General features: G+C 49.8%; 1 protein-coding gene and 1 pseudogene across 2 annotated transcripts in view; one reads left to right on the top strand and one right to left on the bottom strand.

The window, feature by feature from the left end:
- Positions 1-726: 726 nt before the first annotated feature.
- LOC115898982 lies at positions 727-8417 on the bottom strand (annotated as a pseudogene). Its single transcript, XR_004058607.1, has 3 exons — positions 8237-8417; positions 7600-7981; positions 727-1533 (listed from the first exon to the last, which is right to left on the bottom strand). The product of XR_004058607.1 is annotated as an uncharacterized LOC115898982 (transcript).
- CGN (cingulin) overlaps positions 7900-25987 on the top strand; it is a 29455-nt gene continuing 11367 nt past the window's right edge. Inside the window, exons 1-10 of the mRNA XM_010387157.2 lie at positions 7900-8005; positions 15659-16577; positions 17334-17434; positions 17582-17651; positions 17765-17860; positions 21568-21695; positions 22368-22500; positions 22816-23028; positions 23784-23932; positions 25457-25589. Coding sequence (XP_010385459.1) covers positions 15705-16577; positions 17334-17434; positions 17582-17651; positions 17765-17860; positions 21568-21695; positions 22368-22500; positions 22816-23028; positions 23784-23932; positions 25457-25589 — 1896 coding nt within the window. The 5' untranslated portion in view covers positions 7900-8005; positions 15659-15704. The remainder of the gene's footprint in view (positions 8006-15658; positions 16578-17333; positions 17435-17581; positions 17652-17764; positions 17861-21567; positions 21696-22367; positions 22501-22815; positions 23029-23783; positions 23933-25456; positions 25590-25987) is intronic.

Genomic DNA, 25987 nt, shown 5'->3' with positions numbered 1-25987 from the left:
TTGAAGAGTGAAGTGTTTGTAAACAAAGCTCAAGAGAGAAATGATGAGTAATACGCTAAAAGAGCATCAGGGTGAGTGGTCCTTGCTTTTCCCTCCTTTTGCCACCAGTGTTTTTTGTTTTGTTTTGTTTTTTGTTCTGTTTTTTTTTTTTTTTTTTTTTTTTTTTTTTGAGATGGAGTCTTCCCCTGTTGTCCGGGTTGGAGTGCAATGATGCGATCTTGGCTCACTGCAACCTCCGCCTCCTGGATTCAAACGATTCTCCTGCCTCAGCCTCCCGAGTAGCTGGGATTACAGGTGCTCACAACCATGCCCAGCTATTTTTTGTACTTTTAGTAGAGACAGGGTTTCACCATGTTGGCCAGGCTGTTGTTGAACTCCTGACCTCAGGTGATCTGCCTGCCTCAGCCTCCCAAAGGGCTGGGGTTACCGATGTGAGCCACTGCACCCAGCCACCACTGTGGTTTTTAGGGTTTACTTCAATCAAGCTTTACCATTGCATTTATCATAGAGACCTTCTGAAGTACTGCCTCTTTCCTGCTTAAGAACCTTTAATAGCTCTCCATTACCTGCTAATAAAGCCCACATTTCTTTTTACTTCTTTTTTTTTTTTTTTTTTTTGGGTACCAAATTTATTTGAAGGAATGGTACAAATCAAAGAACTTAAGTGGATGTTTATAGAAAAGGTGAAGGAAACCCCAACATGCATGCACTGCCTTGGTGACCAGGGAAGTCACCCCATGGCTATGGGGAAATTAGCCTGAGGCTTAGCTTTCATTATCACTGTCTCCCAGGGTGTGCTTGTCAAAGAGATACTCTGCCAAGCCAGATTCGGGTGCTCCCATCTTGCGCAAGTTGGTCACGTGGTCACCCAATTCTTTGATGGCTTTCACCTGCTCATTCAGGTAATGTGTCTCAATGAAGTCACACAAATGGGGGTCATTTTTGTCAGTGGCCAGTTTGTGCAGTTCCAGTAGTGACTGATTCACATTTTTTTCCAAATGTAAAGCACACTCCATCGCATTCAGCCCGCTCTCCCAGTCGTCATAGTCTGGTTTCTTAATATCCTGAAGGAAGATTCGGCCACCTCGTTGGTTCTGCAGCTTCATCAGTTTCTCAGCATGTTCCCTTTCCTCATGAGACTGGTGAAGAAAGTATTTGGCAAAGTTCTTCAAAGCCACATTATCGCAGTCAAAGTAGTCAGACTTAGACAGGTAAACGTAGGAAGCCTAGAGCTCCAGGTTGATCTGGCGGTTGATGGCGGCCTCTGAGTCCTGGTGGTAGTTCTGGCGCACCTGCGAGGTGGACGCGGTCGTCATGGCGGAGGCTAAGGACAAACGGCGGTGGCGGTGGCTGCGCGGCACTGGAGCGGCGGCGGGGACCTTGGGGCGGTCCGAGGACGCGGTGAAGAGGTGACGGAGGGCTGGCTATGGGCGGCCGGCCGGGACGGGGGACGAGCGCCGAGCGCCGGGTTCCGTCCAAGCACTGTTGAAGCAGGAAACCCCGAAGACTCTCGGCGAAGAACGTCTCTTCTTTCTTTTTTTTTAAAGAAACATGGTCTAGCTCTTGCTGCTCAGGCTAGAATACTGTGAAAGCCCACGTTTCTCTTTCTTTCTTTCTCCCTTCGTTTCTCTCTCTTTCCTTTTTTCTTTCCTTCCTTCCTTCTTTCTCTCTCTCTCTTTCCCTCCCCTCCCCCTCCCCCTCCCTCCCCTCCCCTCCCCCTCCCCTCCCCCCCTCCCCCTCCCCTCCCCCTCCCCCTCCCTCTCCCCCTCCCTCCCCTCCCCCTCCCCCTCCCCCTCCCTCTCCCCCTCCCTCCCCTCCTTTCCCCCTCCCTCCCCTCCCCCTCCCCCTCCCTCCCCTCCTTTCCCCCTCCCTCCCCTCCCCTCCCCTCCCCTCCCCCTCCCTCCCTTTCTCTTCCTTTCCTTTCCTTTCCTCCCTCCCTCCCTTCCTCCCTCCCTTCCTTCCTTCACAGAGTTTCTCTTTGTCACCCAGGTGGGGGTGCAATGGTGCAATGGTGCAATGGAGCAATGTCGGCTCACTGCAACCTCCACCCACTGCAACCTCTGCCTCCCGGGTTGAGGCACTTCTCCTGTTTCAGTCTCCTGAGCAGCTGGGATTACAGGCACCCCCCATAATGCTCGGCTAATTTTTTTGTATTTTCGTAGAGACAGAGTTTCACTATGTTGGCCAGACTGGTCTTGAACTCCTGACTTCAGGTGATCTACCTGCCTCGGCCTCCCAAAGTGCTGGAATTACAGGTGTGAGCCACTGAGCCCGGCTGAAAGCCCACATTTCTTATTCTGATATTCAAGGCCTTATAAAATCTACCCCAGAATTTACCTATCATCTAATTTACCTCTATTCTCTTTGTCCCTTTGCTCTATAGGCTAACCTTCCAGTTCACTAAACTGACATGATGCTTTTCTGCCCCTAGGTCCCTTGCACATTTTCTTGTTCTCTTTCCTCCTCCCTTTCCCCTGCCTGTTTTTTCAAGGCCCAGATTATAAATCACTCTATTCTAGTTGAAAGATAAGCTTTCCAGTAACACTTTATTTGTGCCACTGATTTGGCATTTATCATATTCTTCCTTAGGCTTGTAGGTAATACCAACAGTTCCAAAACCTTTTAACAAATTCTCCAGCCCTGAGAATCACTTCTCTTTGGCAGGTCCAGTAATCTGGTGAACTAGTTACCTGCTTCAACTTTCTCAACTCCTCACTCTTTCACATCTGTTCGTCCAATTTAAGTTCCAGAACAGAGACTTCACTTTTTCCTCTAAGTTCCAGGCTTTGACTATTTGGCTGTTCTCTTTTTCTCTTTTCCTCTTTCTCCCGTCTCATCTTAGTTCTTGAATCTTGTCTCCTTTTCTAGCTTCTCATTAAAACATAACCAAATCTCTCCTTCTTCTTTTTTTTTTTTTTTTTGTTTGTTTTGTTTTTTGAGATGGAGTTTCGCTCTTGTTGCCCAGGCTGGAGTGCAATGGCACAATCTCGGTTCACTGAAACCTCCACCTCCCGGATTCAAGCAATTCTCCTACCTCAGCCTCCCAAGTAGCTGGGATTACAGGTATGTTCCACCACACCCAGCTAATTTTTTTTTTTTTTTTTTGAGACGGAGTCTCGCTCTGTCGCCCAGGCTGGAGTGCAGTGGCCGGATCTCAGCTCACTGCAAGCTCCGCCCCCCGGGTTTTACGCTATTCTCCGGCCTCAGCCTCCAAAGTAGCTGGGACTACAGGCGCCCGCCACCTCGCCCGGCTCGTTTTTTGTATTTTTTTTTTTTTAGTAGAGACGGGGTTTCACCATGTTAGCCAGGATGGCCTCGATCTCCTGACCTCGTGATCCGCCCGTCTCGGCCTCCCAAAGTGCTGGGATTACAGGCTTGAGCCACCGCGCCCGGCCTAGCTAATTTTTTAGTAGAGGCAGGATTTTACCATGTTGGCCAGACCGGTCTTGAACTCCTGACCTCATGTGATCTGCCCGTCTTGGCCTTCCAAAATGCTGGGATTACAGGCATCAGCCACCACGCCCGGCCAGTTTCTCCTTATTAAAAACAAAACCAGCTGGGCACAGTGGCATACGCCTGTAATCCCAACACTTTGGAGGCCGAGGTGGGTGGATCACTTGAGCTCAGGAGTTCGAGACCAGCCTGGACAACATGGCAAAACCGTGTCTCTACAAAAAATACAAAAAATTAGTTGGGTGTGGTGATGTGCACCTGTAGTCCCAACTACTCAGGAGGCTGAGGTGGGAGGACCACTTGAGCCCAAGGGGTTGAGGCTACAGTGAGCTGCGATTGTTATCCAGCCTGGGTGACAGTGAGACCCTGTCTCAATAAAACAAACACCACCCCCAAGAGTCCCCCCACAAAACCCCAAAACCAAACACAGAAGTTGCCCTTTCTTTTACCCTGTTTTCCTTTAAGTCAAGGTACCCTCTCTCCTTCCTTGTTATTGATACACTTCTTATATTGCATTCTGAGTTGAGAGCCTACCACACTGCTGAAACTGACATCTGGAAGGTCAACCATAACTTCAAAATACCAGATTCCAGTCTCTTCTCCTACTTGAACACCCCTCTTCCATGGACTTCTTTTTTTTTTTTGAGATGGAGTCTCACTCTGTCACCCAGGCTGGAGTGCAGTGGCCGGATCTCAGCTCACTGCAAGCTCCGCCTCCCAAGTTTAGGCCATTCTCCTGCCTCAGCCTCCTGAGTAGCTGGGACTACAGGCGCCCACCACCTCGCCCGGCTAGTTTTTTGTATTTTTAGTAGAGACGGGGTTTCACCGTGTTAGCCAGGATGGCCTCCGTCTCCTGACCTCATGATCCGCCCGTCTCGGCCTCCCAAAGTGCTGGGATTGCAGGCATGAGCCACCGCGCCCAGCCTCCATGGACTTCTTTACTCACCTTTCTGAATACCCACCCCAACACTGATCCCGTTTTTACTCCTCATCTGTCCTTTATTTCTCACAGTTTGTTCTCCAGTCCTCTTAGCAAACTTTAATCTATGAGGATGATTCTTAGCTCTGTCTCTAGCCCTGACTTCTTATCTAGGCTTCATTTCCAGTTGTTTGCTAGACATTTGTGTGTGTGTGTATGCACCACATGCTTCTTTAAGATAGCAGGTGCCAGAGTTAATTTATCATATTCTTCTTCTTCTAGGTCCTCCCCAAAACCTTCCTGTCTCTTGTCCTTTCCATTACAGCTAATGGCATCACCTCATTTCTATTATTATTATTATTATTATTATTATTATTATTATTATTTTGAAGCGGAGTTTCACTCTTGGTGCCCAGACTGGAGTGCAAATGGCACAATCTCAGCTCATTGCAACCTCCGCCTCCTGGGTTCAAGGGATTCTCCTGCCTCAGCCTCCCGAGTAGCTGGGATTACAAGCATGTACCACTACACCACTACACCGGCTAATTTTTGTATTTTTAGTAGAGACAGGGTTTCACCATGTTGGCCAGGCTGATCTCGAACTCCCGACCTCATGTGATCTGCTGTCTTGGCCTCCCAAAATGCTGGGATTACAGGCGCGAGCCACTGTGCCCAGCCTTAACAGGTGATCTTTGAGAGAATAATTCAGTAGAGTTGCTAGTGGTATCAGTGAATCTTGGAGAACTCAGGAAAGAATTGCAGGAGAGGAATTTGATTCCAAATTCCCTTCTTTGATGGAACCTCCGATTTACCTAAAATTTTCTCTATTATCCCATTTCACAAAATAAAACTACTCTCTTGAACATCTATCAGTGTTATTTTTTCTTTCTGGATATTACATTTGCTGTAATATTCTGCTTTTGCAGTATTTATAAACTGGCCAATTTTGTCATTTCTTTTTTGAAAAACTTTTCTTCTTATTATTTTTTATATAGATGGGGTCTCACTGTGTTGCCCAGGTGGGTCTTGAATTCCTGGGTTCAAGCGATCCAACTCCAGGGCTCAAGCTATCCTCCTGTTTAAGCCTCCCAAAGTGCTGGGATTAGAGGCATGAGTCATCACGCCTGGCTCTGCAGCATTTCTTAAGGAGAGGGATCACCTCTCTTCTGAACTCTGGAAAAAGACCAGGGTGTCGCCTTTATCACTTGTGCCTGGATGTCCCTCTCAGACCGAGTGCTTCCTTGAAGAACGGATGACGAAGGCGGTGACTCAGAGGCTCCCACTTAACCTTGTAATCTGTGTTCATGGTGCTGGGTAACCACCCAAGTTGGTATTTACTACAAATATACTAAGTATCCTAATAGCTAAGGTGTTATCTAGGAGAGTTTAGGCGCTTCCGCCTTTCCAATATCTGGGTCAATATCCCACATTAAAAAAAAAAAAAAAAATCTCCTTACAAAAACTTGGGCGGGCGCAGTGGCTCAAGTCTGTAGTCCCAGTACTTTGAGAGGTGGAGGCAGGCGGATCACTTGAGTTCAGGAGTTCAAGACCAACCTGGACAACATGGAAACTCCGTCTCTACTAAAAATGCCAAAATTAGCTTGGTGTGGTGGTGTGCGCCTGAATTTCCAGCCACTCAGGAGGCTGAGGTGGGAGAATTGCTTGAGCTTGGGAGACTGTGGCTGCAGTGAGCCGAGATTGTACCACTGCACTCCAGCCTGGGTAACAGAGACTCCGTCTCAATGAAAAAAACAAAACTAAAGCAAAAACAAAAACAAAAAACCCCAAAACAGGCTGGGCGTGGTGGCTCACACCTGTAATCCTAGCGCTTTGGGATGCCAAGGCAGGCGGATCACTTAAGGACAGGAGTTCAAGACTAGCCTGGTGAAACTCTGTCTCTATTAAAAAATACAAAAATTAGCCGGAAATCAATTGAATCTGCGAGGCAGAGGTTGCAGTGAGCCGAGATCGCGCCACTGGACTTTAGCCTGGGCGACACAGCAAGACTCCGTCTTTTTTTTTTTAACCCAAACCAAAAACCATCCCATGGGAGTGTCTCTGCACCTATTCTGGTTCAGGGGGCTGCCCAATAAAAGAAAAATAAGAAACAAAAAAAATTTTTAAGGTCTTTTAAAAGCCACCCAGTGTTCAGGAGGTGCGCTCCTGGAAGGACATTTCCTCTTCTGTCCCCACCCCCACTACATCTTTTTTGCTGTTCCTCCCCAGGGAACGGGCCGGTTTGATGGCCCTAATCCTTATATACAGCTTCCTCTGGAATGTAGAGACTTTGCATCCCAGCTGAGGAGCTGGTAAGTGGACTTTACCCTATAGGACCCACACCTAGCTTTTGAAAGCTGGGGGAGGGGCGGAAATGAGCTCCCGAGAACACACAGGAATCTGGGCTGCATCGAAGATTCCTCTTCTACTCCAAATAGGTACAGGGTAAATATTTGTTGTAACTAAATGAGAACAAAATTCTGAGCCCAGCAACGTAAACTAAGTCAATCTCTTTTTTAAATATCTCAGCGGTTAACAGCTAGGTGCCAGCTTTAATGTTTTAACTGCAGCTGGTATGAGCGGGGTTCCTGCAGTTTGCAGAGCCCCTAGTCTTTACTCTTTTCTGGGAACTGGGATAGGCATCCCTAATTCTTGAGAGGCTAACTCTAAGGTGGATTTACAATTTGGGGTTGAGTCCCTTTCAGTTTAGAACGAAGGTCATTCCTATTCTGGTAAATTTGCGTTCCCGGTTTCCATTCATTCAGTCAACAAATATTTATTAAGCATGCAGTATGTACCAGTCCCCGTTGTAGGCGTTTGGGGTGCAGCAGGGCACAGAACAAGAGATCCTTGCTCTGGTGAGGCTTATCGTAGGACGGGAGGCAAAATGATGAAAATGATTTTGAAAATTATGTTATTAACTAGACGGTGATAAATATTACATAGAAAAAGATGTCAGGCTGGAAAATGATTGCGGAGGCCACGAGATAAAAGAGAATCCAAGATTAGGGTTCTGGTTCGGGTCAGGGAAAAGGGAGACGAACTGAGGTGCAGGAGGCTCTGAAGTCGGGGGACAATGGAGATATCTTCTGCAGAAAGCGACGAAAGAGCACTCTGGTTCCTGCAGCGGTAGGTGAAGAACAGAAAGGGCCCTGGCCGGCGATTCCCTTGGAGTAAACCGGAGGCAGGAGGCTGTTTTCTAGCAGAGCCCAGAAGATGCTCTGGCCGACGGCTCCCGGGGTCTTGGCCGGCGGTCACTCACAGCCATCCGCGACGCCCCCAAAATGGCCTCCGCGCCCCTCGCCGCCCCTCCCCGGCCCTCCGCAGCCCGCCGGTCCACGTGACCCGGCCCGCCCCTCGCGGCTGGAGACCCCGGGTCCCGGTCCCTGCGGCGGAGGCCCCGCCCCCTACGGGAAGCGGACCAACCGGAGCTGGGAAAGGCGGGGCGGGCACTGACGGCCCGCGGGGGTGGAGCTCTGCAGCGGAGTAACAGGTTGGTGGGAGGTGGAGAAAGGAGGGAGCGCCGAAGACGAGGGGGAGGGCCGGAGCTGCGCGTGCTGCTCTGACCTAGCCGGAGCCCGAGCCCGAGCCCGAGCCCGAACGCACGCACGCCTGGGAGCGCCGAGCCGGGTCAGGGTAAGTGGACCCGGAGTGGGGCCCAGGGCACCCGAGAGGAAAGCGAGCCCTCAGGGGTACCTTTGAGGGGCGGGCATCTAGGCGGAGTGAGATGCCCCTCTCTAGGGCACAGGTGCCGAGTGGGAGACGGGAGGAGGGGAGGTTGGGGCGGGGTGGGGTACTGATTAAGAGCCGACCCCTACCCTGAGGTGCCAGATGCAGGTGGCTGGGAAGGTGCCAGGCGAGGGGCACCTGGGGCGAATGCTGTTCCCAGGGCGTGAAAGCGTTTCAGCGCCAGATCTCTCTGGAGGTCAGACGCCAGCCCTAGGGGCAGAATTTCTCTTGGAGATGGCGGTGGCAGGGGGAAGGAGTTAGTCCCAGCTGAGTCGGGAACTGCTGCTGCCTGAGGTGCAGACTCGCCAGGGGAGGGCATCTGCAGGTGCTGCTTGCCTGAGGTTCTTTCCCGCGTCCTCCGGTCTCAGCTGGCCGCTGTCACCTCCCTGATGGCTTTGAGATGACTCTGAGGTGTGGGATCTTTTCCCCAGCCCTTCACCTCCGGCCTAAGGCAGTTACGAATCAGAGACACTGAGGGGCAGATGAGAGGGCACCCTCGTCTCTTCGCCAGGTGTACAACCATTAGGCTTTCACTTTCTATCCTTTGCTTTCGTGCCAGGGAGAATCCTTCCTTCTTCCTCATGAGAGAGAGACAGAGTTACTCCCGAAGAGAGGGATATGAGGAAGCATAGAGCCCTGCCTGGGCCTGCAAAATATTGATAAATATTAATACTTATTTCTCAGGAGGCCCCTTTCTGGGGGCGGATGTCAAACCCTTTCTCCAAGTACACATGTATTTTTTCTGTGGTTCTAGATGGGGACCATTGGATGAGATTTGGGAGCCCAACCAATTTCCTTGATGGCTGGAGGAATCCCCATTACTCCCTGAACGCCCCCCAGGCATCCCTGACTCCTAAACCTTGGCGGCTGTCAGAATGGCAGCAGGCACTATTGGTGCAGGAAATAGGCAGGACTCATCAGGAGACCAGGAGACTAGGGAAATTACAACTCCAAATCCCCAGGACAGATGAAAGGTGCACCTTGGGGCCCAGACAAGACTGGAGGCAAATTTCTTTGCCTTAGGCAGGTAAGGGAACTAGAGTCAACCTTAGCTTGGCCCCTTTGAAGCCCTGCCTGAGGAAGGTTGTTGTAATTGGGAAATAATTAGCAACCGCTATGTTTGTAGATGGGCTGCCTACACATGCCTATGCGTCTCTTCTTTCATCCTGGATGTTTGGGAGTCTGGGGGCTGGCTCTGGGGGACTGCTAATCCAGAGATTTGCCGGACTTTAAGAGGATTCTGGCTTCCTAGAACCCTTTCTGTGTTTCCCAGGCTGGCCTGCATGCCATTCCCCTTGTGGGAGGTGAGGAGGGTGTAGGGCTTTTCTCTCTGTGCCAGGGAGGGGCGAACTGAGGGCCAGGGAGGTGGCCAAGGCAAGTGTGGGATCAGGAATGCAACTTTGGGAACCTGAAAGGGAGGGGTGGGGGGAGACAAAGTCTCCCTGTCACATACTGGCCTGTCACCAGGTTCTTGTTCATCTGCTCCTCCTGCCTGTTCCTTCCCTGCCCTCTGTCCTCTCCTTTAGAGCTTTGGCTTTGCCATGAAGGCCAGAGAGCCCCTGCCTGTGGTCTTGCCCCTCTTGCTCCTCCGTGGTGTGGAATTTCTCTGGTCTGCTTTACAAGCTGCCAGTGTATTCTCCCTGGCCCCCTCCTTCCCCTTGCCTCTCAAACCAGTCCAGCCAGTTTGCAGGGGCCCAGTTCCTCATTGTGTTTTTTTCCCTACTGGCCAAGCAGCTCTAGCCTGGCTCTCAGGTTTCTGCTTTTTCAGTGGACCTAGGCAGGAGTCCACTTGGGGGATTCTTTTTGGATCCACGGGGAACCTTCTTATCTCTTAACTATGAGAAAAAGCGTGCTGAATCATCAAGGTCACTGAGCTGTCCTTTTCTATTTCGACCATTTGCTTTCCTTGTTACCTCTGAGGGGGTTCTAATCTCTATACCTCAAGTTCTCCCATTTTCTAAATCTGCCGATTATTTAGCATCTAACATATTGCCTGGCCCTGTGTGAATCAGTCCTTCCTCCACACACCCGAAACCACCCCACCCCCACTTCCTGCCAGAAGTCCAGAGACCCTGTCACTCCTAGTTGGAAACCAGATGCATATGGCTGGGCCAGAGGTGATGGAATTGGGGCAGGGCAGGCTAATGAGTAACTCAGGGAGAAGTGGCTGTCTGGTACAGGTGTAGAGTGTTCTCCCACTGCTTGCAGGCAGGAAAGGCAGAGGCAGACAGATGCAACTGAATTAAATTGTGGTCTGGTCTCTTCCTGGAGTACAGTTGGTGAGGAGAGCCCTGGGCATGTGACAAGGGAGAGAAAAGCAGGGTCAGGCATTAGTGAAGGCACAGGCCCTGGACTCCATGTTGCCTGGCCCTTGATCACTGTTTACCTGCCTGCCTCTGGGGCTTACGCAAGGCCTCAGAGCTGCCCTGCTGCCTTGGTCCCGCCCCACTGTCCTCTGTAACAGAAGGCGGGTAGGTTTCGGATTTTCCATGTTGAATCATTTAGAGCCCTGCTTTCTGACCCACCCCAAAGATCCCTTCAACCTTCCTGGCCCCTGATCCACATGTCCTTGGACTGAAGGTGATTGAGGTTAGGGAGTTAACCTAATCTGGGACCTGGGGGAGTGCTCAGCACTGCCTCTGAACAATTTAGTGCTGTTGTCCAAGGGGCTGTGCCCTCCGCTGGGCCTAGGCTGGGAACTCCTTGACCTGGATCTGGAAGATCAGTAGATGTACTGACAGGGTAGACAGCATCATGAATAAATCATGTGGCTTCCTGAGAGCCGGCAATCTAGGCACATCTGGTTCTAAGATCATGACTACATAGGGCAGCAAGGCTGGACCAGGAGGAGGTCCTGTTGCTAAGAGGTCCTGTTACTGAGGCAAGTAGATTTGTCTTGGGCAAATCTCCCCACTGCTGTGCAAGTGGGCTTTAGTTCAGGATACAGCCTTTAACAAATATTTGTTGACATCTACCACATGCCCAAACACCTGGGGACACAGTGGTTAGCTAATAGCCATGGTCTTTGCCCTCCAGCAGCTTATTATCTAGTAGGGGAGGAGACAGACAAGAAATAATTACTCCAATAAATGTATAAATATAAACTGGAATAAACCTGCTGAAGGACAACTATAGAGCATATAACGTGGATCTGATCTGGTTTGTGGGAGGCTGATTTGTGAGAACTGACCTTGTTTGTGGGAGTCGTGGTCAGGGAAGGCTTCTCTGAAGAAGTGACATATTTCTATGAACCAGGTGAAGCCAAAAGTGCCTGTTGGACGAAGTAGCATGTGTGAAGGATGATATTTGTTGTCAGCTTTGTGATGGTCACAATGCTAAATGTTTTCATGTTTAATATCTTGTCTTTTCTCTCCTTTTTATTAAATTAGAACCCAAGTTCAATAAAGTACAAAAATCTTTTTTTTTTTTTTTTTTTTTGTTTGAGATGGAGCCTTGCTGTGTCACCCAGGCTGGTAGATCTTGGCTCACTGCAGCCTCTGCCTCTCAGGTTTAAGCAATTCTCCTGCCTTGGCCTCCCCAGTAGCAGGGATTCCAGGTGTACGCCACCATGCCAGGCTAGTTTTTGTATTTTTAGTAGACATGGGGTTTCACCTTGTTGGCCAGGCTGTTGTTGAACTCCTGACCTCAGGCGATCTGCCTGCCTCGGCCTCCCAAAGTGTTGGGATTACAGATGCGAGCCACTGCGCCTGGCCTAAATAAAGTACAAAGATCTTAAGTGTGTAATTTGGTAATTTTTTATTGTTGTATATGCCCATATAATTATTTATTTATGCATATGGCTGCATAAATATCATTCTTACAGATAATAACCTTGTGGGGCATTATCATTATACCCATTTTACAGATGAGGAAATTGAGGCACAGAAAAGTTGTGGGTTTTTTGTTGTCGATGTTGTTTTTGAGACAGGGTGTCACTCTGTCACCCAAGCTGGAGTGCAGTGGTAGGATTACAGCTCACTGCAGCTTCAAACTCCTGGGCTCAGGTGATCCGCCTGCCTCAGCCTCCCAAGTAGCTGGGACTACAGGTGTGTACCACCATACTCAGCTAGTTTTTTTTGTATTTTTTGTAGAGATGGGGTTTTGCCATGTTGCTCAGGCTGGTCTCAAACTCCCGAGTTCAAGTGATCCACCCACCTTGGCCTCCCAAAATGCTGGGATTACAGGTGTGAACCACCATACCAGAAAAGTTGTGATTTGCCTGAGGTTGCATACACCAGGTGAAGAGCAGAGACAGGATTCCAAACCAGATCCTGACTCTAGTCCAGTGCATTTTCTACTGGATGAGTGGTTTGGAGAACTACTTTACTTGTCTGCCTTCACAAGCCTTTTAAGATGGGGTGGTAAAAGTTTGTGTGTGCTGTCTCCTCGGGGAGGGTGCATTGTTTTCATCATTTTCTCATGGAGTCCCAGGGCCAAAAAGATGAAGAATCATTCCTAATAAAGGGCTCTTCTCTCCCTGTTCCTTTCTCTTGAGAATTGCTGGGAATTCTAAGAATGCCCTTCTTCAGATAGGAGACCTTCCCTACCAAGCCCTTTGTCACCTGTAGCTCTGCCTCTCCCATCCCTTCCCCTCCCTTCTCATCTCACCCTCATTTCCTGGCTGGCTAGCACTTTACAGTCCCTGAAAGGGGCCTTGCCAAGTTTCCTTGGCCCAGAACTCCATGGGGAGGTTGAGTTGGGTATGTTTGTGTTTCTGTCTGGCACGTTAGAGGCTCCTCCTCCAGTTTGGTGCTAGGCTCTGGTGGAGACTAGCAGAAGGGGTGGGGAAGCTGAATTTTTTTATTTGCTTGGAAGACAATCTCTCCCCCAAGTTCCTGGAGCCAGAGCATACCTGGAATACATTCCATTTGCTGACTCTGAGCTTTAGTGATGTGGGCCTGGGAAGCTGGCCTATGGATGGTGTTGGCTCTGGCCCTCAGCTGAGACAAGTTTACCTGACTTAGGGCCCCTTGAAATGGCACTTTTCTTTTTGAGACAGAGTTTCACTCTTGTCACCCAGGCTGGAGTGCAATGGCGTGATCTTGGGTCACTGTAAACTCCGTCTCCCGGGTTCAAGTGATTCTCCTGCCTCAGCCTCCCGAGCAGCTGGGATTACAGGCACCTGCCACCACGCCTGGCTGATTTTGTATTTTTAGTAGAGACAGGATTTCACCATGTTGGTCAGGCTGGTCTCAAACTCCTGACCTCAGGTGATCCACCCACCTTGGGCTCCAAAAGTTCTGGGATTACAGGCGTGAGCCACCATGCCTGGCTGAGTGGCACAGTTTTTTTTTTTTTTTTTTTTGAGGTGGAGTCTCGCTCTGTCGCCCAGGCTGGAGTGCAGTGCCCAGATCTCAGCTCACTGCAAGCTCCGCCTCCCGGGTTTACGCCATTCTCCTGCCTCAGCCTCCCGAGTAGCTGGGACTACAGGCGCCCGCCACCTCGCCCGGCTAGTTTTTGTATTTTTAGTAGAGACGGGGTTTCACTGTGTTAGCCAGGATGGTCTCGATCTCCTGACCTCGTGATCCGCCCGTCTCGGCCTCCCAAAGTGCTGGGATTATAGGCTTCAGCCACCGCGCCCGGCGAGTGGCACAGTTTTTAAACCACATTTAAATCTTTTTGGCCGGGTGCAGTGGCTCATGCCTGTAATCCCAGCACTTTGGGAGGCTGAGGTGGGCAGATCACCTGAGGTCACGAGTTTGAGACCAGCCTGGCCAACATGGTGAAACCCCATCTGTACTAAAAATACAAAAATTAGCCGGGCATGATGGTGGGTGCCTGTAATCCCAGCTACTTGGGAGACTGAGGCAGGAGAATCGCTTGAACCCGGGAGGTGGAGGTTGCGGTGAGCCAAGATCATGCTATTACACTTCAGCCTGGGCAACAAGAGCAAAACTCCGTCTCAAAAAAAAAACAACCTTTTCTTGAATAGATAATACATCTACATGGTTCCAAATTCAAAAGGGACAAAGAGATATACAGTAGAATGTCCACTCCTTTCTGCTCTTCCTGAGAATAGAAACTGTCCCATCCCTGTTCCTAGTCCTCAGTTCCTCTACCTCAAAGGCATCACTGTTATCAGTGTTTCTAAGTTTCTTTCCAGAAGTGGGATGATATACTTTGAGGTTTTCTATATTTTAAACGAACTCTGGGACAGAAGGTCCCTTTTTCTCCAGTGAGATGGAGGTATCTGTTGAGCAGGGTGTGGGTTCTGCCTTCCCTTGGGGGGAGGCAGGGAGGAAGGCACACGGTGATTTTTTTTTTTTTTTTTTTTGGAGATAGAGTTTTGCTTTTGTCACCCAAGCTGGAGTGCAGTGGCACAATCTTGGCTCACTGCAACTTCCACCTCCTGGGTTCAAGTGATTCTTTTTTTGTTTGTTTTTTTTTGAGACGGAGTCTCGCTCTGTTGCCCAGGCTGGAGTGCAGTGGCTGGATCTCAGCTCACCGCAAGCTCCGCCTCCCGGGTTTACGCCATTCTCCTGCCTCAGCCTCCCAAGTAGCTGGAACTACAGGTGCCCGCCACCTTGCCCGGCTAGTTTTTTTGTATTTTTTAGTAGAGACGGGGTTTCACCGGGTTAGCCAGGATGATCTTGATCTCCTGACCTCGTGATCTGCCCGTCTCGGCCTCCCAGAGTGCTGGGATTACAGACTTGAGCCACCGCGCCTGGCCCAAGAGATTCTTCTGCTTCAGCCTCCCGAGTAGCTGGGATTACAGGCATGCGCCACTACGCCTGGCTAAGTTTTTGTATTATTAGTAGAGACAGGGTTTCACCATGTTGGTCAGGCTGGTCTTGAACTCCTGACCTCAGGTGATCCACCTGCCTCAGCCTCCTAAAGTGCTGGGATTACAGGCGTGAGCCACTGCTCCCGGCCACATGGTGGTGTTATGTGTATGTATGAAGATAAGCAATCTTTGTTTTTTTTTTTGAGACAGGGTCTCACTCTGTCCAGGCTGGAGAACAGTGGCATAATCACTGCTCACTGCAGCCTCTCCCAAGCTCAAGTGATCCTCCCACCTCAGCCTCCCAAGTAGCTGGGATTATAGGTGTACGCCACCAGGCTCAGCTTATTTTTGTATTTTTTGTAGAGACGGGGTTTCACCATATTGCCCGGACTGATCTTGAACTCCTGAGCTCAAGCAGTCCACCTGCCTTGGCCTTCCAAAGTGGCGGGATTATAGGCATGAGCCACTGCTCCTGGCCATCAAGCAAAATCTTTAAACTTTTAACAAAGCCTGGCTCCCCAGGGCTGTATCAGAGGAAATGGATTATTTTAGGTTAGTGAGTCTCAAAGTGTGGTATCTGGACCAGTAGCATCAGTGTCACCTGGGGAACTTGGTTAGAAATGCAAATTCTCAAGTCCTAACCCAGACCTACTGAATTAGCAGCTCTGGAGGTTAGGTCTAGCAACCTGTATGTTAAAAGGCTCTTCAGGGGCGTTCTGTTAGTCTGAGAATCAGTGGTTTATCTGTAGGAACTGGCAAGGAAGTCAGCCCCCAGGTAGAAGTTTCATAGTTTCTAGTTAAGTCTCTCAGCCTAAACTCATTTCTTCATCTTCTAGGACTCCTTCTAGGACTCCTAGACATCTTCTAGGACTCCTCCTATTTATGGAGCAGGCACCCAACATGGCTGAGCCCCGCGGCCCTGTAGACCATGGAGTCCAGATTCGCTTCATCACAGAGCCAGTGAGTGGTGCAGAGATGGGCACTCTACGTCGCGGTGGACGACGCCCAGCTAAGGATGCAAGAGCCAGTACCTATGGGGTTGCTGTGCGTGTGCAGGGCATCGCTGGGCAGCCATTTGTGGTGCTCAACAGTGGGGAGAAAGGTGGTGACTCCTTTGGGGTCCAAATCAAGGGGGCCAATGACCAAGGAGCCTCAGGAACTCTGAGCTCAGATTTTGAACTCCCTGAGAACCCCTACTCTCAAGTCAAGGGATTTCCTGCCCCCTCTCAGAGCAGCACGTCTGATGAGGAGCCTGGGGCCTACTGGAATGGAAAGCTACTCCGTTCCCAGTCCCAGGCCTCCCTGGCAGGCCCTGGCCCAATGGATCCTAGTAACAGAAGCACCAGCATGTTGGAGCTAGCCCCGAAAGTGGCTTCCCCGGGTAGCACCATTGACACTGCTCCCCTGTCTTCAGTGGACTCACTCATCAACAAGTTTGACAGTCAACTTGGAGGCCAGTCCCGGGGCCGGACTGGCCGCCGAACACGAATGCTACCCCCTGAACAGCGCAAACGGAGCAAGAGCCTGGACAGCCGCCTCCCACGGGACACCCTTGAGGAACGGGAGCGCCAGTCCACCAACCACTGGACCCCTAGCACAAAATATGACAACCATGTGGGCAGTTCGAAGCAGCCATCCCAGAGCCAGAGCCCGAGTCCTCCCAGCGGCTTTAGCCATTCCCGTCAGACTCAGGACTGGGTCCTTCAGAGTTTTGAGGAGCCACGGGGGAGAGCACAGGACCCCACCATGCTGCAGGTCAGACCCAGCCCCTCCCTGGCTTCCAAATGTCAGCCCCTTCTCCCTTCTCATCAGCTTTTACCCACCAGCCATGAGCCTCCTTGCTAATTCCAATAGCCTAGGCTAAAACTCTCTGCCTTTTGTTCTCCACCGTATCTGTCCACAAAATAGGTGATATTCGCATGCACAGGATATTTCCATGGGTAAAATTCTAAAGAAAATGGAGCAAGCTCTAAAATCACTATTCACAAGTTTGTACCTAGTTGTCATTGCCACAACCATTAACTATGCCTCAGTCACCAGCATTTGCTAGGTCTGCAGAATACGTAAGGCAGGCTTGGAGGATAAGAGCAGTTTCCTTGGTGCTCTTGCCAAAATTCCACAACTTTCTCTCCTACTCAGGAATGTAAGTAAGTGAGGGAGCGACTTTACTTTGAGAGAAACTTAAGTCCATTTTAAGAGTAAATTATTTATAAACTCTAGCGTGTTAACTACCATTAGTGACAAATCACTTGTGGCACAGTTTGCAGCTGGTTGAGATGTTTGTTGAGGAAAATCTGGTTTACAGCAGTAGTGCAGAGGTGTGTCCTGTGTTGGCCTCTCCCTGGCCTGTTGCTCAGGCCTCCGCACCGTGTCTTCCTTGCCATGCTTCAGGGTTGTTCATCACGCTTGAAGGGGCTTGACCTGAGACTGCCACTTCTCCTCCATCTGAACCCCACGCTTGCTTCTGGCCTCATCTTCCTATTTCTTTCTTTCTTTTTTTTTTTTTAACAGTTCAAGTCAACTCCAGACCTCCTTCGAGACCAGCAGGAGGCAGCCCCACCAGGCAGTGTGGACCATATGAAGGCCACCATCTATGGCATCCTGAGGGAGGGGTGAGTGGGGGCCCCCCCAACAATGGAGGCATACCCCTCCTTCTTTTTCTTCTAGCTTTGTTCCCCATCTTCCCTGATTTTACCCTTTCCTGATCTCTGCTACCTCTTTCCTCCTCTAACCCTTGCTTCTATCCTTTTATCCTCTAGAAGCTCAGAAAGTGAAACCTCTGTGAGGAGAAAGGTTAGTTTGGTGCTGGAGAAGATGCAGCCTCTAGTGGTGAGTGGCCTTGTCTGGATGGGACCAAGGGTCAAAGTTAGGGCTTTGAGGGCCTCAGAGGATCCAGACTTGGACTCACTCCCTTTCCCCCCAACGCTCCATATCTCTGGCAGATGATCTCTTCTGGTTCTACTAAGGCTGTGGCAGGGCAGGGCGAGCTTACCCGAAAAGTGGAGGAGCTACAGCGAAAGCTGGATGAAGAAGTGAAGGTGAGGAAAGGTTAGAGGTGCTTGAGGCATGAAGGAAAACAGGGAAAAAGCCTTGGCCTGGGGATGGGCTGAGCTGACTCTTCCAAGCAATGGAACAAGCATGTTTGTGCCCTATGAGACAAGAGACAAGAGTGTGTACTAATTCCAGCAAGGACTTCTGGGTTCTCTGGGGGTTAGGGAGGCAGAGCACATTAGGAATCTACCTACCTTCCATTCCACTCCCTTTGGTAGTTCCCATTCTGGTTCTGCCCCTTACTAGCTGTATAAAACTTAAGAAAATGGCCGGGCGCGGTGGCTCAAGCCTGTAATCCCAGCACTTTGGGAGGCCGAGACGGGCAGATCACGAGGTCAGGAGATCGAGACCATCCTGGCTAACACAGTGAAACCCCGTCTCTACTAAAAAATACAAAAAACTAGCCGGGCGTGGTGGCGGGCGCCTGTAGTCCCAGCTACTCGGGAGGCTGAGGCAGGAGAATGGCGTAAACCCGGGAGGCGGAGCTTGCAGTGAGCCGAGATCACGCCACTGCACTCCAGCCTGGGCGACAGAGCGAGACTCCATCTCAAAAAAAAAAAAAAAAAACTTAAGAAAATTACTTACATTCTCTGTGCCTCAATTTTTTTTTTTCATCATCATAATAATGGCAGTGGTAGTAGCTATCATTTATTGAGTATAATTTTGGTAGTGTGTACTGTCCTGGGTACTGTAATCATTATAGTTACCCTGTGAATACCTATTCTGGACCCTTTTCTGATGAGAAAACTGAAGATCAGAGAGGCTAAGTAAGTTGCCTATGGTAGTAAGTTGCAGAGAGGAATGAAAAAATCCAGGTCAGTCTTATTCTAAAGCCAGTGTACCCTTTTTTTTTTTTTTTTTTTTTTTTTTTTGAGACGGAGTCTTGCTCTATGGCCCAGGCTGGAGTGCAGTGGCCGGATCTCAGCTCACTGCAAGCTCCGCCTCCCGGGTTTACGCCATTCTCCCGCCTCAGCCTCCCGAGTAGCTGGGACTACAGGCGCCCACCACCTCGCCCGGCTAGTTTTTTTGTATTTTTTAGTAGAGACGGGGTTTCACTGTGTTAGCCAGGATGGTCTCGATCTCCTGACCTCGTGATCCGCCCGTCTCGGCCTCCCAAAGTGCTGGGATTACAGGCTTGAGCCACCGGGCCCGGCCCAGTGTACCCTTTTTAAAAACATGTCTTCTGCCTTTCAAAATATTGGTTTGTGTGTAGTTGGTGCTCAATAAATGCTGGATTGTAACTTCCCTTGTCTCTTGGAAAGCACTGTAGTGTAATGATTAAGTGGTTAGCTGTGGAGCCAAACTAACTGGGTTCAAATCCTGGTTCTGTTACTTTTTGGTTGTGTAACTAACCTTGGGCAAGTTCTTTAAATGTTCTAAGCCTCTGTTTCCTAAATTGTAAAGTGGGGATTATGATAGTACTATATTAATTAACTATTGCTGTGTAACAAATTACCCAAAACTCAGCAGCTTAAAACAAACATTTTCTGGCTGGGCGCGGTGGCTTACACATGTAATCCTCTGGGAGGCTGAGGCAGGCAGTTCACCTGAGATTGGGAGTTTGAGACCAGCCTGACCAGCATGGAGAAACCCTGTCTCTACTAAAAATACAAAATTAGCCCAGCGTGGTGGCTAATGCCTGTAATCCCAGCTACTTGGGAGGCTGAGGCAGGAGAATTGCTTGAATCCGGGAGGCAGAGGTTGTGGTGAGTCGAGATGGTGACATTGCACTCCAGCCTGGGCAATAAGAGCGAAACTCCTTCTCAAAAAAAAAAAAAGCATTTCCCAGTGTCTGAGGACCAAGAACCTGGGATCAGCTTAACAGGGTAATTGTGGCTCTGAGTCTGTTATAAGGTTCCAGTCCAGCTTCTGGCTGTGGCTAAAAGAAGTAAATTGGAGGATCTGCTTCTAAAATGGCTTACTCAGGGCCAGGCATGTTGGCTCACGCCTATAATCCCAGCACTTTGGAGGGGCAAAGTGGGAGGACCACTTGAGCCCAGGAGTTTGAGACCAGCCTGGGCAACATAGTGAGACCCTGTCTATACAAAAAATAAAAAAAATTAGCTAAATGTGATGGCATGCACCTGTAGTTCCAGCTACTTGGGAGGCTGAAGTGGGAGGATTGCTCAAGCCCAGGAGGTTAACACTGCACTAAGCTAGGATTGCACTGCTGCACTCCAGCCTGGGTGCCAGAGCAAGTCCCTGTCTCAAAAAAATATAAATAAATGAATGAAACAAACAAACAAAACCAGCTTAATTGGCTGGTGCAGTGGCTCATGCCCGTAATCCCAGCCCTTTGGGAGGCCGAGATGGGTGGATCACCTGAGGTCAGGAGTTCAAGACCAACCTGGCCAACATGGTGAAACCCTGTCTCTACTGAAAAGACAAAAATTAGTCAGGCGTGGTGGCAGGCATCTGTAATCCCTGCTACTTGGGAGCCTGAGGCAGGGAGAATTGCTTGAACCTGGGAGGCAGAGGTTGCAGTGAGCTGAGATTATGCCGCTGCGCTCCAGTTTGGGCAACGGAGTTAGACTCCATCTCAAAACAAACAAACAAACAAACAGGCGGGGCGCTGTGACTCATGCTTGTAATCCCAGCACTTTGGGAGGCCGAGGTGGATGGGTTACCTGAGGTCGGGAGTTTGAGATCAGTCTGACCAACATGGAGAAATCCTGTCTCTACTCTAATAATACAAAAATTAGCCAGGTAAGGTGGCGCATGCCTGTAATCCCAGCTACTTAGGAGGCTGAGGCATGAGGTGGAGGTTGCGGTGAGCCAAGATCTCACCGTTGCACTCCAATCTGGGCAATAAGAGCGAAACTCCGTCTGAAAACAAAACAGAACATCAAAAACAAAACAAAACAAAACAGAACACCAAAAACAAAACAAAACAAAACAGAAAAACCTGGCTTAATCAAATGGCTGTTGGTTGTTGACCTCAGTTCCTGGCTGTTTGGCCTTCTTCCTAGAGCTGCTTTTGAGTATCCTCATAATATAATAGCTACTTTTTCCCACAGTAAGGGATCCAAGAGAAAAGCTGCAATGCCTTTTTATGACCTAACCTCAGAATTTACTCATCACGTCCTCCTTTTACCGTTTGTTAGAAGGAAGCCCCTAAGTCAAGCCCGTGCTTGAGGCAAACAGAATTAGGCTTTATCTTTTTTTGTTTTGTTTTATTTTTTTTGAAATGGAGTTTTGCTCTTGTTGCCCAGGCTGGAGTGCAATGGTGTGATCGCGGCTCACTGCAACTTTGACCTCCTAGGTTCAAGCAATTCTCCTGCCTCAGCCTCCGGAGTAGCTGGGATTACAGGCTGTGCCACCTCGCCTGGCTAATTTTGTATTTTTAGTAGACACGGGGTTTCTCCATGTTGGTCAGGCTGATCTCAAACTCCCAACCTCAGGTGATTCATCAGCCTAGGCCTCCCAAAGTGTTGGGATTACAGTCGTGAGCCACCGCACCCAGCTGGCTTTATCTTTTGAAAGAAATGTCAGATAATTTGTGGACATATTTTACATCATCATAAGTACCAAGGCTAGTTATGAGGATTAAATGTGGATAATACACATAAGGTCCTAAGTACAGTGTCTATCGTACAGCAAGTGTCCAATGAGTGTTAGACATACATTCCCATTATTCTGAGTCTGAGAGGCTTTCCCTACCCTCCATCTGCTGTACTCTCATTCCCTTTTTCAGAGGCGGCAGAAGCTAGAGCCATCCCGAGTTGGGCTGGAGCGGCAGCTGGAGGAGAAAACAGAAGAGTGCAGCCGACTGCAGGAGCTGCTGGAGAGAAGGAAGGAGGAGGCCCACCAGAACAACAAGGAGTGAGTGCAGCTGATGGCGCACCTTGGGCTGCTGGGGGGCTGCTTGGGGTTGTAGGCCACATTTAGAGGCCACTCCCTCTTTGCCCCTAGGGTTGAAGGAGACAAGAAAATCTCCAGAAGCTGAAAGGGGCAGTGTTGGTTTAAGGACAGGATAGGGCCTTTCTCTCTACCTTCTTTATCAATAATGGTGGTAGTGCATGATTTTGAGTTAAGCTACCTGGGTTTGCCTCTGTCTCAGATTCTTAAACTATAAAGTAGAGTTAATAATAGTACCTCCCTCACAGGATCACTGTAAGGATTCAGTCATTCATTCAGCAGATGTTTCATCAAGAATGCTGTGACAGGCATTAATCTAGGTTCCCAAGGCACATCAGTGAACCCTATAGATGAAGGGCTCGCTCTCCAGAAGCTTAGTTTCTGCTGAGAGGGAACAGACAGTAAACAAACATATTATGCAAGTAAATTTGTAACACATGAGCAGGCAGTAGATACAACAGGGTAAGGCAGATCAGGAGGGTCAGGTTGTAGGGGGGCAGGTTGCAAACATCGGGAGAGGCCTCATTGAGATTTGAAGGCAGGAAGTTTAAATGCATTAATAAATATGAATTAAATATATGATGTGTTTAGAAAACTGCCTGACACATAGTGTACAATAATGTTATCTATTATTAGGCTCCAGAACATGAAGCGCCTCTTGGACCAGGGTGAAGGTTTACGACATGGGCTGGAGGCCCAGGTGATGGAGCTGCAGAACAAGCTGAAACAGGTCCAGGGTCCTGAGCCTGCTAAGGAGGTGTTACTGAAGGTAGGGTCTGGGGTCATATGCCCCAGCCTCTGCTTTTTCTCAGCTGGAGCATCCTCAAGTCTGCTCATCCATGGTTTCCCCAAAGTATGAGGAGTGGTTGGCTGATTACAGGTACTCAGTGTGCTTTCAGGCAGATTCAGTGGTGGGTTGGGACTAGAGTTAGGATAAAGGAAACCTATCATTCTGGGCTCTAGTACCAGTACTAGAGCACCTGGTACTGTGCCTAACACAATAAATATTTTTTGACTCAGTGAATTGATAAGTAGATGGATTCTAATATGGTCACACCTGTACCTCTTCCTTTACTTTCTCCAGGACCTGTTAGAGACCCGGGAACTTCTGGAAGAGGTCTTGGAGGGGAAACAGCGGGTAGAGGAGCAGCTGAGGCTGCGGGAGCGGGAATTGACAGCCCTGAAGGGGGCCCTGAAAGAGGAGGTAGCCTCCCGTGACCAGGAGGTGGAGCATGTCCGGCAGCAGTACCAGCGAGACACGGAGCAGCTCCGCAGGAGCATGCAAGATGCAACCCAGGCATGTGACGAGAGCAGGGTCTGAGAGAGGAAGGCACTGCTGGGGGACAAGGCTGCCTTGGGATCTTGGACTTTTGGACTTTTCATGGTTGCAACTGGGAACTCCCCCTCTCCCTCTAAAGGACACATGTGGGATCTGCTGAAAACCTTGGCCAGGAAAACTATAAGGGCAGAGGGAGGGAGTACAGGCCAGAAGTACCATGAGGTTGTGTGACAAAGTCCCAAGGGGGACTGGGCGCGGTAGCTCATGCCTGTAATCCCAGCACTTTGGGAAGCCGAGGCGGGTGGATTGCTTGAGCTCAGGAAGTTAGAGACCAGCTTGGGCAACATGGAGAAAGCCCATCTCTACCAAAAATACAAAAACTTAGCTGGGTGTAGTGATGCGTACTTGTAGTCCTAGCTACTTGGGAGGCTAAGGCAGGAGAATCACTTGAACCCAGGAGGCGGAGGTTGCAGTGAGCTGAGATCATGCCATTGCACTTCAGCCTGGGCGACAGGGCGAGACTTTGTCCACCTAAAAATAAAAAATCCCAAGGGGAAATAACTGGGGAGGTTTCCTGTAGATGACAGAGGGGTGGACTGTGACTTGAGGAGAGAACCTCTGCTAGCATTGTACCAGGTACCACAAGAGTGTCAGGGGGTGCAGCTGGCATGGTGCCCTCTGGGTCTAAGCCTTTCCTTGTACACACTCACACTTTGATTTGAAGTGACCTCTTCCCTCTGAGCCTTCTGGTGTCCAACTCTCCCCTTCTCTAGGACCATGCAGTGCTGGAGGCCGAGAGGCAGAAGATGTCAGCCCTTGTGCGAGGGCTGCAGAGGGAGCTGGAGGAGACTTCAGAGGAGACAGGGCATTGGCAGAGTATGTTCCAGAAGAATAAGGAGGATCTTAGAGCCACCAAGCAGGAGTAAGGACGTTGGCCCTCTCAGAAATACCCATGATTCATATGCCACTTCCTTTCTCTTTTTTAATTTTTAATTTTAATTTTAATTAATTTTTTGGGGGGGACAGAGTTTTGCTCTTGTTGCCCAGGCTGGAGTGCAATGGCACGATCTTGGCTCACTGCAACCTCTGCTTCCTGGGTTCAAGTGATTCTCCTGCCTCAGCCTCCCAAGTAGCTGGGATTACAGGCTCATGCCACTACGCCTGGCTAATTTTTGTATTTTTATTTTTTTTTTATTTTTTTTATTTTTTTTTTTTATTTTTTTTTATTTTTTTGAGACGGAGTCTCGCTCTGTCGCCCAGGCTGGAGTGCAGTGGCCGGATCTCAGCTCACTGCAAGCTCCGCCTCCCGGGTTCACGCCATTCTCCTGCCTCAGCCTCCCGAGTAGCTGGGACTACAGGCGCCTGCCACCTCGCCCGGCTAGTTTTTTGTATTTTTTAGTAGAGACGGGGTTTCACCGTGTTAGCCAGGATGGTCTCGATCTCCTGACCTCGTGATCCGCCCGTCTCGGCCTCCCAAAGTGCTGGGATTACAGGCTTGAGCCACCGCGCCCGGCCAATTTTTGTATTTTTAGTAGAGATGGGGTTTCACCATGGCCAGGGCAGTCTTGAACTCCTGACCTCAGGGGATCTGTCCACCTTGGCCTCCCAAAGTGCTGGAATTACAGGTGTGAGCCACTGCGCCTGGACCCCTTTTTTTTTTTTTTTTTTTTTTTGAGATGGAGTCACACTCTGTTGCCCAGGCTGGAGTGCAGTGGTGTGGTCTTGGCTCACTGCAACCTCTGCCTCCTGGGTTCAAGCGATTCTCCTACCTCAGCCTCCCGAGTTGTGGGATTATAGGCGCCTGCCACTTGGCCTGAATTTTTTGTATTTTTAGTAGAGACAGGGTTTCACCATGTTGGCCAGGCTGGTCTTGAACTCCTGACTTCGTGATCCGCCCACCTCGGCCTCCCTAAACTCTGGAATTACAGGTATGAGCCACTGCACCCAGTCCCTTCTTTTTTTTGAGACAGGGTCTTGCTCTGTTGCCCAGGCTGGAGTGCAGTGGCACAGTCTGGGCTCACTGCGACCTCCACCTCCCGGGCTCAAGCCATCCTCCCACCTCAGCCTCCTGAATAGGTGGGACCATAGGCATGCACCACCACACCCAGCTAATTTTTGTATTTTTTGTAGAGATGGGGTTTCATTATGTTGCCGAGGCTGGTCTTGAACTCCTGGGCTCAAGTGATCCATCTGCCTTGGCCTTCCAAAGTGCTGGGATTACAGGCATGAGCCACTATGCCTGGCCCACTTCCTTTCTATCCATGGTATGCTCTTACTCTCCCATTTCTCAAACTGCTTCTTTCCATGTTCACCTTCCTTCCTCTTGAGAGTGGGTGCCCAGTGTGTTGGCCTCCGGAGAGGTGGCTTTTATTGTCATGCTAACCTCCCCCAGGCATGTGGCCTTACTCTGTTCCCTTTCCCCTTTATTTCACCTTGTCCGGCTCAGACTCCTGCAGCTGCGAATGGAGAAGGAGGAGATGGAAGAGGAGCTTGGAGAGAAGATAGAGGTCTTGCAGAGGGAATTAGAACAGGCCCGAGCTAGTGCTGGAGATACTCGCCAGGTTGAGGTGCTCAAGAAGGTATTTGGGAATTGGGGGGCAGAATGGCAGGTGGGGGTGATGAACACCTGCCTTACCTCTCCATGAGGGCCTCCACGCTAGTGGGGCTGTCTCCTATGTGCTTGGTTTCCAGGCCTTATCCTGCCTGCTCAGCTTGATCTCTTTCCAACACAGCAGCACCAGTCTCCTCATTGAGCATAGAGGTTTCTAATGGAAAGTGCTCTCAGAACCCAGGTTGGGGTATAGCCAGAAGCTGCTGGCTGCCTCCCAAGAGACGTCATGGGTAGCAGCATTTAGGTGAATTTGTGAAACTCCAGGGTCACTTTTGCAGGCTCAGAAATCTAATTTGGTCAGCATGGCAAAAGCTGCTTTGTCTTTCAGAGGGGTCTCTAAGTACATTTATGAAAAAATGTTTACCA

The sequence above is a fragment of the Rhinopithecus roxellana genome, chromosome 8, assembly GCF_007565055.1.
Source record: "Rhinopithecus roxellana isolate Shanxi Qingling chromosome 8, ASM756505v1, whole genome shotgun sequence".
Taxonomy (NCBI): domain Eukaryota; kingdom Metazoa; phylum Chordata; class Mammalia; order Primates; family Cercopithecidae; genus Rhinopithecus; species Rhinopithecus roxellana.
Note: the sequence above shows the minus strand (reverse complement) of the source record. Positions and strands in the feature narration are given on the sequence as shown.